A 17,658-nucleotide genomic window follows, 5' to 3' on the forward strand; every position below is an offset into this window, starting at 1 on the left:
GAGCTAATCAATTTCTTGTTGATTTCATCAAATCCCACCAAAATTCAAATCCAAACACATTTAAACACTAACAGTTATCGCGTGTGAGCTTAATGGGTAGAAAGGGAGGGAACACGCTGCGTGTGATATTGTACGTTAGTGCACAAGTGTCACAAGAGGAGGTAGTATTGATTAGGCCAGAAAAACGATAAGTCAAGCCATTATGGAAGAGGGGAGGAAAGAACTTATGGTGAATAAAGAGAGGAAAAGAAAGGAGAGAAATTGGTTTCTTGCTTGGCAGGGTGATCACTTAAGCTCTTACCTGTGCTCAGTTCTTGAAGAAGCAGTTTTAACATGTGAAATATAGCAGGTGGAGAGCATTCATATTAATATTTTTAATCGCATTAGATCCTTGAGAATTTGGAGGGTATATAAGATTTGGATTTCGTATGAATTATATCTACTTGTGTTAGAACAACTTTTGACATCTTAGAAATTGTTATGTCATTAAACAAACCCATATATTTTGTAGACGGTAGTTTTTTTCCTAGGTCTTAGAAAGTCTTGCTTCCTTCGGAACAAAAAGGAGAGTAATGCGGAGAGTCAAAATTAAATAGCCGCAAAAGTGCACAAGTGTCACCTTTAATCCTTCTGTGGCAAATATGAAATTTTATCAAATAAACCTATGCATACGAGATTCCTATAGGCAGTTTCAGACAAATGTATGTAAGAGTTGACGGATTAACTGCCACATATCGCAAAGAAATGTGGTCGTTCAAGCGTTACTCTTTAACAGAATTGATCAACTTTAGTGCAACTAACTTCTCGTGAATGCCTAACCAAGCATCAAGAAAGAAAATCAACCGTAGATCATGCCATGGGGAAAGATCCTGGTCGTGGTAGTGACTAAATCATCCACTTTCTACGTAGTTCACTTGGTGTTGCCATAAAGTTTTTCAGTATATAAACCCCACATGAACACGTCTTATTTCAACGAGCTAGTCTCTTCTTCTGAAGGTTCCTTAGGTCATCAATACATACAAAAATTTCCACATTTATCAAATTCGATACTGTGAAATAAAGTGCAGCAAAATAAGGTTTGAGTACTTAATTAAAAGCAAGAAACCATGGCGGGCGGTGGGTTTGGGGACGCATCAGGAGGCGGAGACTTTGAAGCAAAGATAACGCCTCTTGTGATCATTTCTTGCATAATGGCTGCTAGCGGAGGCCTCATGTTTGGTTATGATGTTGGTATCTCAGGTACACATATGTGACTCAAGAGCTTTCCGTAACATCCACACATACAATTAACTACCAGCGTATGTGTTTTGTCAAAACTTCATTAGATTTAATGTATAATTTTGTTTAATTTGATATATGGATATATAACGCAGGGGGTGTTACATCCATGCCCCATTTCCAGAAGAAATTCTTCCCGGTTGTGTATAGGAAGACTCAAGAGACTGGACTTGAGAGCAACTACTGCAAATACGATAATCAAGGCTTGCAGTTGTTCACATCTTCATTATACCTCGCTGCATTAATATCAACATTCTTTGCATCGTACACAACCAGATTGCTAGGTCGAAAGTTAACTATGTTGATTGCGGGGATTTTCTTTGTAGTCGGAACAGTTTTTAATGCGGCGGCTATCAACCTTCTCATGCTTATCATTGGGAGGATCTTACTTGGTTGTGGAGTTGGTTTTGCTAACCAGGTATATAATAAAAAGTCTAAATAATTTCTTTTTGTTTTCAATAAACTGGCCACTACTTCACTAGCTGGTTTTTCCTGTTAAATGTTTTGAACACAATACAATTATTAAGCAAATGTACATAACTACAGGCGGTACCGCTTTTCCTTTCGGAGATTGCACCCACAAGAATTCGAGGGGCACTTAACATCCTCTTCCAACTCAATATCACCATTGGCATTCTTTTTGCAAACCTTATCAATTATGGAACTAACAAGTAAGCCAGCCAAATCTTGCCTAGCTAATTCAGAAGACAATACCTGAACCAACAAATTTTAGTGTAGTAATATTTTCCAATCACTTGAATATAATTATTATTTTGCGTTACCATACATGCACAGAATTACAGGAGGATATGGATGGAGAGTGTCATTGGGTTTGGCTGGGATTCCAGCAGGTTTGCTAACCTTGGGGTCTCTCATTGTGGTAGACACTCCTAACAGTTTGATCGAACGGGGCAAGTTGGAGGAAGGAAAAGCAGTTCTTAAAAGGATCCGTGGTGTTGACAATGTGGATCCAGAATTCTTAGAGATTGTTGAGGCAAGTCGGGTGGCTAAAGAAGTAAAGAATCCCTTCCAAAATCTTCTTAAGCGTAGGAACAGGCCACAACTGATCATTGCAGTTATGATGCAAGTGTTCCAGCAATTCACTGGCATCAACGCAGTCATGTTCTACGCTCCAGTTTTGTTTCAGACCTTGGGTTTTAAAAGTGATGCTTCCCTCTACTCGGCGGTTATAACAGGAGCTGTCAACGTGCTATCAACCGTTGTATCAATCTACTTTGTTGACAAAGCTGGTCGCCGCATTCTCTTATTAGAAGCCGGTGTCCAGATGTTCCTTTCTCAATTGGTGGTTGCAATAGTCATGGGACTCAGAGTCCAGGAACACTCTAACAACCTTACTCCAGGCTTGGCAATCCTTGTAGTGGTTATGGTTTGTAGCTTTGTGTCTTCCTTTGCATGGTCTTGGGGGCCTCTTGGGTGGTTGATCCCTAGTGAGACATTCCCGCTGGAGGCTCGCTCAGCCGGCCAGAGTGTGGCTGTGTGCATCAACATGCTCTTCACCTTTATTATAGCACAAGCCTTCCTCTCAATGCTTTGCCATATGAAGTTTGGCATTTTCTTGTTCTTCTGTGCTTGGGTCCTTGTCATGACAATCTTTGTCGTGTTCTTAATTCCTGAGACCAAGGGTGTCCCGATCGAAGAGATGACAGAAAGAGTCTGGAAGCAACATTGGTTCTGGAAGAGATTCATGGATGACTTTGAAGATGATCCCAAGGGCCATGTTTGAACTATCTCAACTCCGGTCTCTTCCTCACGGTTTATTACATTTCATGAGTTCCTTAAATGTGAAGCTTAGGATTAACTAATCCTTCCTTTACTTCTAGATGGTTGCCAAACAACCGGAGCTCTCTGCATGCCAAATGCTTCGTTTATGTTTTGAGATGCATTATTTGCACTTCCAAAATGTACTCCTTCTGTACTTTGACAGTATTTTTCAGAAATAAAACGAAATATGTTATACAAAATGGTATGTTTATACTTGGTAGGAGCAGTTTCTGATATATTCATCCGTTTATAAACATCACCATCTTCTATGGGATGATGAGTTGATTAATATTGGTATGTCAAGGCAGCAAAAATGAACAAATTCAATGCATTAATAAGATAATCTCTTCAAGGAAGCTGCTCTATATCACTTGCTACAATGATAATCTGCCACAGAACCAATATTTAACACATCCTTGCTAGAATCTTTAGTATCTTGAAAACAGTATGAGAGAAGATAATTTCCAACTAAATATGAAAAATGAAAATCTTTAGTATCAAAGAAATATGAAAATCTACATTGTAATAGTACGTACAATTGTGATAAAGAAAATTGAAAGAAATTTTCCAAAGGCAGAAATTTGAAAAACCAGCTGCAACGTTAGCAACCACCATATAGAGACCGTAAGATGGTTCAAGCATCCGCTTTAGCCTTGGGATCAACTTCAACCTCATCCATATATCGCTTCCAGAACCAATGTTGTTTCCATACTCGCTCAGTCATTTCTTCAATAGGAACTCCCTTGGTCTCTGGAAGTAAGAAGATCACAAAGATTGTCATGACCAAAATCCAAGCTGCAAAGAATAAGAAAATGGCAAACTTCATGTGGCAAAGCATTGAGAGGAAGGCTTGCGCTATGATAAATGTGAAGAGCATGTTGAAAAAGACAGCCACACTCTGGCCAGCTGAGCGGGCCTCCAATGGGAAAGTCTCACTAGGAATCAGCCACCCGAGAGGTCCCCATGACCACGCAAAGGAGGCAACAAAAGTGCACACAAAAACCAGCACAAGAATTCCCAATCCATGTCCGAGGTTGTTAACATTGTCCTTAACTTTGAGTCCCATCACTATTGTAACCACCAGTTGAGAAAGGAACATTTGGACACCTGCTTCTAGCAAGAGCACTCTGCGACCAGCTCTGTCCACAAAGTAGATTGATACCATGGTTGAGAGGACGTTGACAGCTCCTGTTATCGCTGATGAGTAAAGGGAAGCATCACTCTTAAATCCCAAGGTTTTGAACAAAACGGGAGCGTAGAACATGATTGCGTTAATTCCAGTGAATTGCTGGAAAATCTGTTAAGGACACTCAAAAGCATAACATGTCAGACCATTATATTTGTGTGACTCAAAGTTGTCATATACTGCGTAAATTAATTAGTTAACATGCACAACTATAGGCTATAGGTTCACCTGCATAAAAATTGCAATGATCAATTGAGGCCTGTTCCTACGCTTCAGGAGGTTTTTGAAGGGACTTTTTACTTCATTAGCCACACGACTTGCCTCCACAATTTCTAAAAACTCTGGTTCTACGTTGTCTACACCCCGAATTCTTTTAAGAATTGCTTTTCCTTCTTCCAATTTACCACGAGCAATCAAACTGTTTGGAGTGTCGACCACAATGAGAGACCCCAAGGTTAGCATGAGTGCTGGAACGCCAGCCAAACCCAGTGATATCCTCCATCCATAGTTCCCCTTAATTCTGCATATATGCATCTGATATAAGTTAGTTAATCAAATAAATATTATGCTAGCTAATAATAATTTGGGTTGAAGTGGGAAGCTGGCTTAATTACGTACTTGTCAGTTCCATAATTAATCATGTTTGCTACAAGAATGCCAATGGTGCACATGAGCTGGAAGAGTATGTTAAGTGCCCCACGAATTCTTGTGGGTGCAACCTCCGAAAGGAAAAGTGGCACTGCCTGTATCATATACATACCTTAATTACTTACAATGGAAACTAAGACTTTAGATTGATATAATTTAGAGGTAGTTATTTGAACCTGGTTAGCAAAACCAACTCCACAACCAAGTAAGATCCTCCCAATGATAAGCATGGCAAGGTTCTGAGCTGCAAAATTTAGAACTGACCCGATTAGAAAGAAAACGCCAGCCATCAACATGGTTAGCTTCCGGCCTAGTGATTTGGTAGTGTACATCGCAACGAAGGTTGCTACCAGTGCAGCGAGGTACAATGAAGACGTGAACAGCTGTAAGCCTTGATTATCGTATTTACAGTAATTGCTTTCAAGTCCGGGCTGTTGATTCTTTCTATACACGCTGGGGAAGAACTTTCTCAGGAACTCTGGCATGGATGTAACACCCCCTGCATAATTTGCATTATTAATTGATTGAGTTACAACTTTCCCCTAATGCATGCATGCATGAGATAGAGCAAATTAGCTCTTAGCGAGGTGTGATGACCTAATGGCACACATACGTATGTACGTACCTGAAATACCAACATCATAACCAAACATGAGGCCTCCGGTAGAGGCCAATATACAAGAAATGATCACAAGAGGCGTGATCTTTGCCTCAAAATCTCCCCCTCCTCCTGCGGCCCCAAATCCACCACCCGCCATTGCGCTTCTGCTTTTATGTTTTTTTTTTTTTTACCCTTTATTTACTACAGATTAAACTTACTTTGCTGTACCCTAAATCTGAAGACTTGCTCAAGACCTGAACGCTTGAGGGGATTTATATACCTGACGACCTCAAGACCCGAAGGCGACAGAGAGTGAACCACGTAGAAAATGGATGACTGTCATGACTTAGTAAGTTGCATGGACAGGAACTTTCCACGTGGCGTCAGCAACTCTTGGTCTAGTCTGCCTTTTGTTGCTTCGCTTAGTCTTAGTTATGGGCAGGATATATTTAGACGGCCTAAAAGCAGATCCTCGTTCAGCTAGAACTTTGTCGATTTTGTGATTAAATTCTATATATACTAAAGCTCAGCGGATTGGCACTGTTCATTAACAGTGCCCACCCGATTTTGTCCCTCGCCTGCTGAGCAATTTTTTGTCCTTTTCTGGAATTGTGCAGTGAGTTGGCCATTTTGTCCTTTCCGCTTTCTGGTGCCGTTCTCCATCATCTGCGGTTCTTTGCTTTTAAAAATCCAAACAATATTTTTATAATTTTTTTCCTTTTTGGCGCCACAAACTATGTGGCTGGATTTAACTCCTGACAACTATAATCATTTGTTTTGTCCTGCAGTCTATTTGTTTATCATTTTTTTGTCCAAAAACCAATGTGTTTATCCACGGGGTAAAACAATTGGTGATTGTTTTGTTTATTATATATATATAATTGTTTTTCTCAAGAACTCCCTCACCGACTGTTGCAGCTCTCTGGGTTTTCTTTTTTATGCATGTTATTATTTTATTTCTCTCTCACTATTTCTTTTCCATTTGAGAAAGAGGCAAGAGGAAAAGGGGGATGCCATTGCCATTGCCATTGTCTGGTGGTAGCAACGAAGGCCCATTCCTCGAAAAAGAGATAATAAATGCAAAGGGGCAGAGAAATATACATTCATGTGTGTATATACTAATACTCAACAAGATAAAATTACTGTTCATTAACAGTAAGCGGACGAAAGTGCCCTCCAATTCATTTGTTATCTGCCCATTTTTTCCTTTTTTTTAACAGTAAAAAGACGACTTTGCCTTTCATCTCCACCTGTCGATCACTCCTCAGCTTCTGTCATTTTCAATGGCATAAATGCCCTCTGTTTCTTCTCCATTATACCGTTTGTCCACGCGTCGCTCATCGCTCCACATCGACTACTTCTCGACCTTTCTTCTCTACTTTTCCCTCCGTTCCACTTTTCTCTCACAATTCCCTGCTTCTGTCGCTCTTGAACCTCGATTCCTTTCGCTCTCCAAGGCTACCTTCTCTCCCTCTTCCACCGTGCGATCTTTGTCTCACAAATTACCAACCGCACTTTCTTGCTAAAAAACCTTCATTGCTTTCTCTGTTGCTAGAGGTTGCTTTCTCTTCTGCTCCCGCAGGGCCTTCAGTTCTCACTTAGATTCCAGAGTAGAAGCCCAGAAAGCTAATATGGCAAAGCGAGAGCTTTCCAGCACTCTCAGGAACTTAAAAGGTGAAAAGAAACGATAAAATTGCAATTTTTTTGGTTTTTTATTTATTTTTAGTGTTAATTTCTGATTAAATTATTATTTTTGATAAACCCTTTTAGAATCTGATCTAGGTTTTGCTTAAATTCATCTTGGTGTTGTTTAATTTTGAGTTATATAATTTTCTGGTGGACCTTTAATTGTATTTACAGATTAATACAACGTAATTGGGTTATTTTTTTAATTACTGTAGTTTATGCAAAGAGCAACTAGAAAGAGGTGAAGAAAGAAGAAGATGTCAAACCATACCTTATCACCTCAGGTACCTTTTAGACCTATTGCATGTCAAAATCAGCTTCAAATTTGTGATTTAATATAATTGAATTTTAACAATTTTTTAGTGATTTTGTAGAATTTTATTACTTTACTTGGTTGGACCTGTTTTTATAGCTATATTTCAACCTTTCCTTTGATGGCTTTTAACGATTGGATTTCTCGAGTCTACTTTCCATGCTTTGACCATTTCATTTGGCAAAGGGTTCTGGGTTTTGGAGAATTCTTCATTAAATTGGTGGGTTTGTAGAATTGTACCCTTATATTTCTGGGTTTGGTTTTATGTCAGTTTAATAAATTTTTTTAGGTTTTGCAGAATTTTTTTTGATAAAATTTCTGGGTTAAGTAGCGGTTTTTGAGGTTATGGTCTCCAAAAAAAGGTAATTTTTACATTAATTCTGTGAAAATTTGTACATATCAATGTGTTAGAATATTTAAGGGAATTTAAAATAAAATATGGTATTGGTGTTGGTGGGGACGATGTATGGGAATTTTTCAAGGATTATTGGAATCTCATGGTAAGGAGTGATGTAGAAACTCATAGTTGCAGCAGTTGATGCAGGTTTCCTTTCTATGAACCTGATTTTGGATGGGGAAAGCCACCATGGGTGACTTCAGGTACGGAGTTCAAGAATCTAATTGTGTTAATGGATACACGAGATGGAGATGGCATAGAAGTATCCTTAAATCTCAAGGAAGAAGACCTGGCCATATTTGAAAGCACTAAGGAGCTGCTTGAGTATGCATCTTTAAATCCAACTGTAATTTTGTTTAGTATTGTTGAACCTTTTATGATCTTTCATTGTTTTGTTTCTTACTTCTGTTTTTCTTAGGTGTGTGCTAAATTGGATGTTGGTTTGGTTGTTTCCAATCTTTCCCCACGACTTTCGATACCCAATAGAGAATATGAAAAACCCAACTTTAATTTTGTAAATTTTTTGTCCTAAATGAAGGTAACATGGGAATTTGTTTGAAATGGTGTTCAAAGAACTTCAAACTCAACTTTGTCCTGAATGATGATCTGTTCTTTGGATGTCTGATATCAATTTTTTATCTGCTCAGAGTGATCTGATTTACATCTTTTGCTAGGGTGCTAATGTGCCTCCACCATTCAATTCATTTGAATCTACTGGTCTCCCATATGAGATTCAGAGGTATGGAATTATTCTTCTGTTTGTGTCTCTTTTGTGTAATCCTGGTAAAGTTACCTGAGTGTTTTGTGCAAAGTTATGTGATTGCTAGAGGTCCAATGTTGAGTTCCTCCTTACAAATGCTTCTCAACAATTGAGCCCTTTTTGTCACTATTCATATTGCAGGTTTTGAGCTTCCACAAATTTCAAGGCGTTCAAACTTTGCTCTCGAATGAAATGGTAATTAAATTTCTTAAAATTATAGTTTATTACTATAAAAGATAAAGACTTATTTTCTCAGCATTGTAATCTATGTATGTTTACACGTTATCCAACTTGCTTCTACAAAATCAAAATACTTATATCCACCTACAAAATTCTGTTGAAGAAGTGAGATTTTTAAACTGCAGTTTTTCTTTAATTGTTCACAAATGTATGTACAAGTTAACGAAAAAACATGTATGCTTTTTTGGTGAATTTAATTTGAATTGTTAAATTTTGGTAACAAAAAAACCTATGATAAATTAAAAGACTATCATTAAATAAGATTTTCTGCTCAGTGTACCTCTATATAGTTCTATTTGAACTCACATTTTTTTTTTTAATTTAAATTTTATTTCTCTGCATAGTTTGGAAAAATTCTGCTTTCCTAATCATTTCACACAATTTTGTTTAGTTTTAAAAGTTTTGCTATAATTTTCTCTGATGAAAGGACATTCTGTGACAAAAACCAGGATCAATTTGTTTGCAGCTTGAAGATTTCTACTTTCACCAAGTTTATCTCCAACTCCAGGTATTTTCTCCCATTGACAACTTAAAATCAACTGCACTGCACCTCTATACTTGCATAACTCTGTTTTTCTCTCCTCCTTAAATTCATATATGGAGATAGGAAGTTTAAGAATCTTTGTTCCTGCTAATAGGTTTAATAATAGTGACATTTGAATGATCTTTGTTTCCAGGAAACTGATTTTAAAGAATTGTAGCTGGTGATTCAGAAAATAGTTAGATTTTTTAAAGCTGACACAGGTTTTTATGAATATCAGGCTTTGAAATACAATGTTGTTCTAGGCTGTCATCTAGATTCCCAATCACATGTTTCCACGGCGGTTTCAAAGAGGTCCTTGAGACGATCAGATGCTGTACTCAGCAGCCACCATTATAATAAGGTTAGGTGTTGAGGTTTTTCCTTAACTTATTTTTCTCTTGGAATATGAAACCCTATGTTTTTCCTGCATGTTGGTACATGTAAATAACACAATGGTTCATAATCTTTTATTTAGAGTTTAATAAATATGATAAAAGTGGATCATAATTTTTACAATAACCTAACATGGCTATTTTTGAAGGTAAGACCGAGCGTCATTCTCTTGGTCACTAGATGCCTTGAGAATTTATAGTCACTCACCCAACTTGGGATTTGAGTAATCATGAATAACTCGATTTTGTGTTACTATGTGATGCGGTGGTGAGAGGACTTTGGTATGGGAGGGAGGACTAGAGAGAGATGTTTATTTGAGAAGGGTAATTGGTATTGAAAATTGAGATGTCTATATACCATGGCAGGGTAGGTTCCAGCTTTTTCTTTTCCTTGGTATGCATTATTTGTCCCTTTCTTTTAATTTGTTAGTTTAATTTATTCCTGCAATTTTGTATGAACTATATGTGTGTAGTGATAGATTGTAAGGTGATTGAGATTTGTGCAGGTAATTACTATAAATACAAATGGATGGTGCATAAAAATTACTATAACTTCAAGAAAAAACAAAACAGACCCAGATACCAATTCACTTCGGTCCCCAAACATCTCGATCCATTCCAGCTTTTTCTCTTCCTTGGTATGCATTATTCCTCCCTCTCCTCTCTTAATTTTTTTCTTTTTGTTTAATTATTTCTGGAATGTTGGAACCTGAATTTCCAGAATTATTGTGATTTTGGAACCCTAATTTAGGATGCATGTAAACGAAAAGTCTTATATATTTGGTCTTTGCTTACAACCTCTCTATGCTCTTTTTCTCTCTCTCTCCAAAACTCAATTTTGAAGTTGTCATGCATTTTTTTTTTTTATTATCACTGTCACCTTTTGATTTGCCTTATGGTTTTTATCATCGTACATCATTAGTTGACTACTGTCTTTGTTTTCTTCTGCAGCATGGAGAGTTGTACAAGGCACTTTGTGCAATTTATTGCAAAATAATGTCAGTTATCCCTTCTTTGGATACAACGCAAACTGGGAGCAAGTCTGGTATCCAAGCTTGACGTTCGTTGCATGTAGCACATGAAAAGTCTAAGAATGTAGTAAGCTTTATTTGGCGGGTATTCCCTCAATAGTTAAGGAAACAATTATTTTCCCCTTTTTGCTTTGAAGAAATAGAATTCTCTTTAGCTGTTTAAATTTGTTTCATTCATGATGAGGTTGTGTATAAATTGCATTTGCATTTGTAACTCAGTTTTTGACTCGAACATTGTTTATAAAGATTGCAGGTGCATAATCTTTCATATAATTTTTAATCCCGCAGCAACGCGCGGGTGCAAATTCTAGTATTAGCTAAATGTAGGCTTTCTAAATATCCATTTTACTAATTTTATATGTGATTGAAGTTATATTATCTAGTGGTAAACCATGTATTTATTTTAAGACTTCTATTTATAAGCTAAATCTGTTTTGTTTTAACAATAGTAGTTAATTAATATTTTTATGTTTTGACAATAAGTTTGTAAGTTTGTATGATTACAAACGATATTTGATAGGATTTTTACCATTTGCAAAAAGAATTAAAAACGCTTAAATGCAAGAGGATAAGATTATTGAAGTAGAAACCGTTCAAATAATGTCGTTCTCCACAACAAGAATTGATATGGATTATTTAATTTAAAAACAATTCTTAATTAACTATATATTCAATAGAAGTTTCGAAAGATTTGAAATTGTGAATTTAAATAAAAAAATAGAAAATAAAATAATTGAAACCAACTTCAAGAAAAACCGGCAGCAAGAAAAGAAAATAGTTTTGGAAAAATCATATGTAAAATGCACTGGGGTTTAGTTATCGTCATTAACAATCCTATATAGTTCTACCAATTATTTGTAATGTTGAAAAATATTAGTATTTATGGTTATTTGATTATTTGAGTTTGTTTTTTAATTAGTATATGAGCTTAAACCATCTGAATTAGGATTTCTAGGTTTTGCTCTCTATAAATATAGCTTATAGTTTAGTACAAAATAAAGTTAATCACCATATAGTCTCTTGGAATTTTGTAACCGGTTTGGTATTCTCGTTTGTTTATAATCTTGTTTATGGCACACTCTGATATTCAACTTGGTATCAGAGTAGGTTTTATCCTTTGAAATTTAATCTGCCCTTGATTTGTATCAGTTTGTTTGTCCGTCTTGTTCGTTGTTTAGATTGTCGTTGGTTTAGTTTGAAAAAATAATAATAAAAAAAAAACCTGTCATCGCCAAAACCTAAAGTACGTAACCGAAGCCATTGCTCGCACCAGATCCTGCCCAGAAACCGCTCAGCTTGCACTTGCTCCTGCATCTGCACCAGTTCGAACCATCGCCTGCCATTGATCATCACTGCCGCACCACCAGCCCAGTCACACCTCCTTGCTGCCCAGAACTCGGACCTGTACGATCCAACTATTGTTCGCATCTGACGCTGCAAATGCACGCAATTGATCCGTAGCCATGGAACCTGCATCTCGCTAGCCTCGAACCAGTCTCGCCGCCTGCTTGAATCTCCCGCGCCCACCCACCACCTGCAAATCAGCCGTGAACCTCTCCATCCTTGTTGCGCTGCTACATCCACCGATCCACGAATCTGATCGTTTTGTTGCTGTTGTTCTAAGGGAAGATTGGTTCAATGCAAGAAAAAATTATGTTTGTTGAAGGAAAGCGTTCGAAAAAATCCCAGGAGAAAGAAAAAGAAAAAAACAAGGTTTGGTTCCTTGAGGCCCACACGGTCAAAGAGGAAAATGAAGTTGGTTGTTTTAAAGGTTTTGCAGCCCATGTGTTAATGCTAATGGCCTTGTGTTTTGGAGCACGTTGTTCCTCATCACAACGATTGCTCGGGTGCTTTGACATGGACATGTGACCACTCGAGTAATAGTAATTTTTTTTTTTTTTATTTGTTGCTACAATTGAGATATGGAAATCTTATCCGTTTAGTGACGGGTTCTATCCATACTCTCAATAGTAGCCAATATGAATCTAAATCAATTCGCCAGTTTGCCAATCAAGTCAAGTCAAGTTTGCATGTCTGCCAGTCCACATCTGTTTGTTTGCAAACCCATGTCGTATACCTCCATGAGTATGACGGGGTGTTAGAAAATATTAGTATTTATGGTTATTTAATTATTTGAGTTTGCTTGTTAGTTTAGTATATGGGCTTAGCCCATCCAAATTAGAGTTTCTAGATTTTGCTCTCTATAAATATAACTTATAGTTTAGTATGAAGTAAAGTTAGTTACGATATAGTCTCTTGGGATTTTGTAACCGTTTCGGCATTCTCGTTTGTTTAATAATATTCTTATTATTTTGTAGTCTTGTTCGTCACACACTCTGATATTCAACTATTACCACATATATACTTGGAAGATTAGGTTTTCCCAATGCATATCCAACTCATGAATCATGATATTCAAGCTAGAACGTATATCTAATATGTAATCCATATGTAATCTTCAGATCAAATATCATTATGCAAGACTCATTAAGTTTTGTGAAAATTTTTGGAAAAACCATGCATACAACTTTTAACGTGATATTCACCTTCAGTAATATTACAATTATCAATCACAAGAAGCTCTACTCAATTTCAAGGTGATATTCCAACAAAAATTGCATCAAATTACTTGCCTAAATATCCTAATGATGACCTATCATCAAGAGACATGGATAGTTTAAACGCGATGATTAAGTGATATTCCATCAGATATTACATCAAACTACTTGTCTAAATATCGTAATAGTGGCCATTTGTCAAGCCAAATGATTTAAACGTTGTAATATATAATTCAAAGCATGCATGCATAATATCATAAGAAAATTGATAAAAAACAAAATAAAAAAACTACATAATCATGCTAAGATTCAAGACCTCGTCCTAATAAAAGAAATTAATTACATATATTCATAATTGAAAAGCAAATATTATTAAGAAGAAGTAAAGAAAAACAACCTTGAGAAAAGATAAAATTCGTCCAAAAGCCTCAGTGCGTTCAGTAAATATCACATAAAAACTCTAACTAGCTAGGACTCGGCAACATAATATATATGGCAGAAAATAAAGTCCCACCTAATAGGGGCCTCTAACAAAAGTGGAAATCTAATTAAAATAATAAATAAAATTTGTTTTATTAACACACCATAAATTATTAAACATCTCACATTTGTTTTTAGATAAATTACACAAAATTATCTCAAGTTTGAGCCGAACCACAATTTCATACCTTATGTTTTAAATATTGCAATGTCATATCCCAACTTATAAATTCATTGCAATGTTAGACCTCCTTTAAATTTTCTATTAATTTAACTGTTAAATGATGACATGGTAGGAGGAACCCACTACTTCGCCAATTAAATTAAAAAATTATTTAGCAATTAAAATTAATTAAAAAAATTATTTTAATTAAAGAAAAATTAGTGAAAATAACTTGAAATTTTTAAATTTTAACAATAGGACAAAACAAAACAAAACAAAAGGTACAGTTAATAATCCCTTTAATTAAATTATTTAGAAAGAAAAAAATTATTAATTAAAAAGTAAAAAATGTTCTTCCCACCCGAGCACCTACAGCTACAGGCTTCATCTTCACCTCAAATATGGAATTTGTGGCACCTATAAGCGGTGTGTTTGAAGGAGGATCCCCATGGTTCCGTGGGTTTGAAGGAGGAAGTGTTAATCCCAGGCCGTCTAATCACTTCTCTCTTTGTGTAGCTTCAATTCCCCAAAAAACCCATTCCTAAAAAATCATAGGGAATGGAATCAAAACCCTAGAAAACACAAGAAAACCAGTGGGAATTTGAGATCGGAAAATCCCTTCAAAAAGGGAAAATTTGGCTAGATCTACATAGCCCGAGAGGTAAAGTTGAATTTCTCCTCAATCGAAATCGAAAATCTTCACATTCGAAACGATTGACAAGTTTCTGTGAAAAAATTGGATCTTTAAAGTTGGGTCGTTGTCAATCGGGTGAGAATCTCCGTTGCGGCCTCAGATTTCCTTCATAAATGGCCTTCGCGGCCTCCATGAGTGACTGCTTGGAAACGTGGAGGTAGCAGCAGGTTCCACGGAGGACGACGAAGACGACGAGGAAAGAGGCTTCTGACTCTGACTCGGGGCCGCCAGAGAAACAAATGTGAAATGTTGGAGACAGAAGAAGAGGAGAGAAGATGGAAGGAGGAAGAACATGAAAGTACTTTCACAGCGTGGTGGATCTGGTTCTTGCCGAAGCAAGAGCGACAAGCCGGCCGACCTGCGAAGAGGGCTGCTTGACGAGAAGGCAGACTTCTGATTTTTTTTGTTTTTGGTTTTTTTTTTTTTGGAGTTTTAACTGTGTCTTTTCAATTAATAAAATATTCTTGTCAAAATAACTAATTAAAATACTTGTTTACTTTTAATTGTTAAATAATAATTAATAATTAATTATTTTTTTATTCCAGTTGACGAATGTGTGAGCCTCATTCATGTCGCATCATCATTTAATAGCCAAATTAATAAAAAATTTAACAGAGATTTAACATTGCAACAAATTTATAAGTTGAGGTTTGATATTACAATGTTTAAAACATGAGGTATGATATTGTAATCGACTTATAGTTAAGGTAATTCTGTGTAATTTACCTTTTGTTTTTTCACTTAAAATTTATCTTAATACACCCCATATTTTATACATACGTCCAACATTTATCACATCAATTGCGAATACATACTTCACGTTTTTTTTTATTTTTTATTTCTGCATAATCATAAAACCGCGCAAATGCATGGCAAGCTTGACCTCAACATGAAACAACAACCATGCAAATGCCACTGCAAAATTAAGGAAGCTGTTAGTCATTCTTTTCGACGGCAAGAGTCAAAAACACCCCTAGCGTGATGTCTTGATGGCATTCAGAATTAGGCAGTATGCAACAGTATAGTGGAGAGCCTCCTCAACAACCTTAGGATACAACTTCCACAATTCATTGCATTGCCTAGACCGAGAACCTCCTTAACAACCTTAGGATCACAGTATGTAACAACATAGTGGAGAGCCTAAGCGTCATGTAACATAATATCAGACTCCTTAAGCCGAAGTCCAACCAGTTCAACATCATCAGAATCCTTGTAGATTCTCCTGATTCTCTTATCCTTTATCGGCTCAATTTCTTACACATTTGATTCACCATTTTCCTGAAATTTGAGACGAAGCAGTTTGATATCATTTGAAACTTCATGCGGAAGCTCTTTCTCTATAGCCATGTTGTCAAGATCGAACCTTGCTACCCTATGGATGCAGTGTGAGAGTAGTTGTCTCAGTTGGCAGTGGAAGGCAACCCCTCTCACATCAGGCCTCTTGATGTTAATAACCATGTTCCATTCGTTAAAAATAATTTTTTAAATTAACGTGTTTGTAATTTCATTGATTAGAGTTTTGTTCTATAATGGAGTTGAGTTTGATTTTATAGTTGAAGAAGATAAATAATCTTGGGATATTTGAGGTGTATTTATAATTTTTTTTTACTTTTTAGAACTTTATGAGGCCAAAATAGTTATTGCATATTAGTGTATATAAGTCATTTAATATTAAATTTTAATATGTGTGTATTCAACATTATGTGAGGTGTTAATAAAAAAAAAAGCCATAGATAAAGGTTTTCTAGTTAAGTCAGAATTTGGACCGCAAAGAAAATATCCCTTTTGACCAACCAAATCAGTTCAGATTTTATCTCAAAAGATCTTTGTTGTAGGTCGACACATCCTCTTTAAGTCCTCAAAAGGAACCTTCCTCAAAAAACCTGTCTTGATCGTCAAAATGCCCAAAACGTTCCTAAACGTCAATGTTGGAAAGCAACGCAGACATCCTTCTTTTATTCGCTCGGTCAAACAACACTGAATTAAAATACAAAATTTTGGAACAATCATCTTGAAATACTCGCAAACCAACTCCAATTGGAATTACTCCAAAATTCCTACGTAATGCCCAAAGTAGATTCACATGTCTTACAATTGAAATATAAAGTAAAGTATGAAAATTCTATCAAATTAACAAATAAATTAAAATTAGGAATAGGTTAAATATATAGAATAATATAGACTCATCAATATTTTACACAAATCTACTTTAAAAAATCGTACAGATTTGAATCAGGAATGCAATGAGTTTGAAGAATAAGATCCTAGCTACCTAGGACAGTCCATCACTTGCATGTTTTTACACATAAGTTAATTAAGATTTTTATGCTCCATTGATATTAAAATGTAGGTGGTAAGAAAAAAAAAATATAAACTTTAAGGAAACCCAACAACCTCAACCCTATATTTATAGATTTTTTTACTATAACATTTATGAGAATAGGACAATTTACATTTTTTTTTTTTTACTCTACCGCACATGACGGTACAGGTCACCGGCACCAATGTTGGGGAATTCATGCTTACAAAATTAAAGTGTATTCATACATCATTTATTTTAAAGAATTTTAAAAAGTCATAGATTTTAATAGATTTTGAGTGCATTTATAAAATGATTTTTGTTATAGCAAAACCGCTTCCTCTAAGATTTTATTGAATTTTATTTTTTTTAATTCTCTAATGATATAATCTATCATCCATCATAATGCAATGATTGTTATTATCACTATTTCTATCATCATGTTGTCATAATCACTTACCTTTAGGTCAAATAATGACCTAATAGACTCCATAGAATTATAATCCAGCCCTCGATTGTAAATGAGCTTTAAGGCAAATAAGATCTTTTTTTTTTTCATTTTTGAACATTTAGCCCAATGTCCTCAGTTCGTCCAAAAGGAGAAGCAAAGGCCATTAACCAAGAGAC

At 35.9% G+C, this 17,658-nt stretch overlaps 3 protein-coding genes across 16 annotated transcripts; 2 read left to right on the forward strand and 1 right to left on the reverse strand.

Moving 5' to 3' along the window:
* The first annotated feature begins 309 nt into the window (after positions 1-309).
* On the forward strand, positions 310-3,260 carry LOC137732468 (sugar transport protein 13-like). Its single transcript, XM_068471778.2, has 4 exons — positions 310-1,239; positions 1,374-1,696; positions 1,825-1,949; positions 2,074-3,260. Exons 1-4 carry the CDS (start codon positions 1,107-1,109, stop codon positions 3,020-3,022), a joined length of 1,530 nt encoding a protein of 509 aa, XP_068327879.1. The 5' UTR covers positions 310-1,106; the 3' UTR covers positions 3,023-3,260.
* A 253-nt stretch (positions 3,261-3,513) lies between these two features.
* LOC137732699 (sugar transport protein MST4-like) lies at positions 3,514-5,742 on the reverse strand. The gene is made up of 5 exons (XM_068471989.2): positions 5,520-5,742; positions 5,071-5,393; positions 4,865-4,989; positions 4,475-4,766; positions 3,514-4,357 (listed from the first exon to the last, which is right to left on the reverse strand). Exons 1-5 carry the CDS (start codon positions 5,650-5,652, stop codon positions 3,695-3,697), a joined length of 1,536 nt encoding a protein of 511 aa, XP_068328090.2. The 5' UTR covers positions 5,653-5,742; the 3' UTR covers positions 3,514-3,694.
* A 1,115-nt stretch (positions 5,743-6,857) lies between these two features.
* On the forward strand, positions 6,858-11,110 carry LOC148689983 (cocaine synthase-like). Of its 14 annotated transcripts, none has more exons than XR_015957495.1 (9): positions 6,858-7,169; positions 7,397-7,465; positions 7,594-7,856; positions 8,030-8,215; positions 8,566-8,630; positions 8,793-8,846; positions 9,341-9,399; positions 9,653-9,775; positions 9,956-10,136. XR_015957495.1 is itself a non-coding variant. In XM_088687241.1 (7 exons), exons 1-4 carry the CDS (start codon positions 7,840-7,842, stop codon positions 8,840-8,842), a joined length of 309 nt encoding a protein of 102 aa, XP_088543367.1. In that variant the 5' UTR covers positions 7,794-7,839; the 3' UTR covers positions 8,843-8,846; positions 9,358-9,399; positions 9,653-9,775; positions 9,956-10,137. The 14 variants fall into 14 exon arrangements, 4 of the variants coding, with proteins under 4 accessions (XP_088543367.1, XP_088543366.1, XP_088543364.1 ...); XR_015957496.1 differs by lacking the exon at positions 7,594-7,856 and adding an exon at positions 8,310-8,429 and having other exon boundaries at positions 6,859-7,169; positions 8,539-8,630; XR_015957494.1 differs by lacking the exons at positions 7,594-7,856; positions 9,956-10,136 and adding exons at positions 10,313-10,444; positions 10,758-11,110 and having other exon boundaries at positions 6,860-7,169.
* Positions 11,111-17,658: the final 6,548 nt, after the last annotated feature.

This window comes from Pyrus communis, chromosome 16 (assembly GCF_041283825.1).
Source record: "Pyrus communis isolate YQ-2024b chromosome 16, ASM4128382v1, whole genome shotgun sequence".
NCBI classification, from domain to species: Eukaryota; Viridiplantae; Streptophyta; class Magnoliopsida; order Rosales; family Rosaceae; genus Pyrus; species Pyrus communis.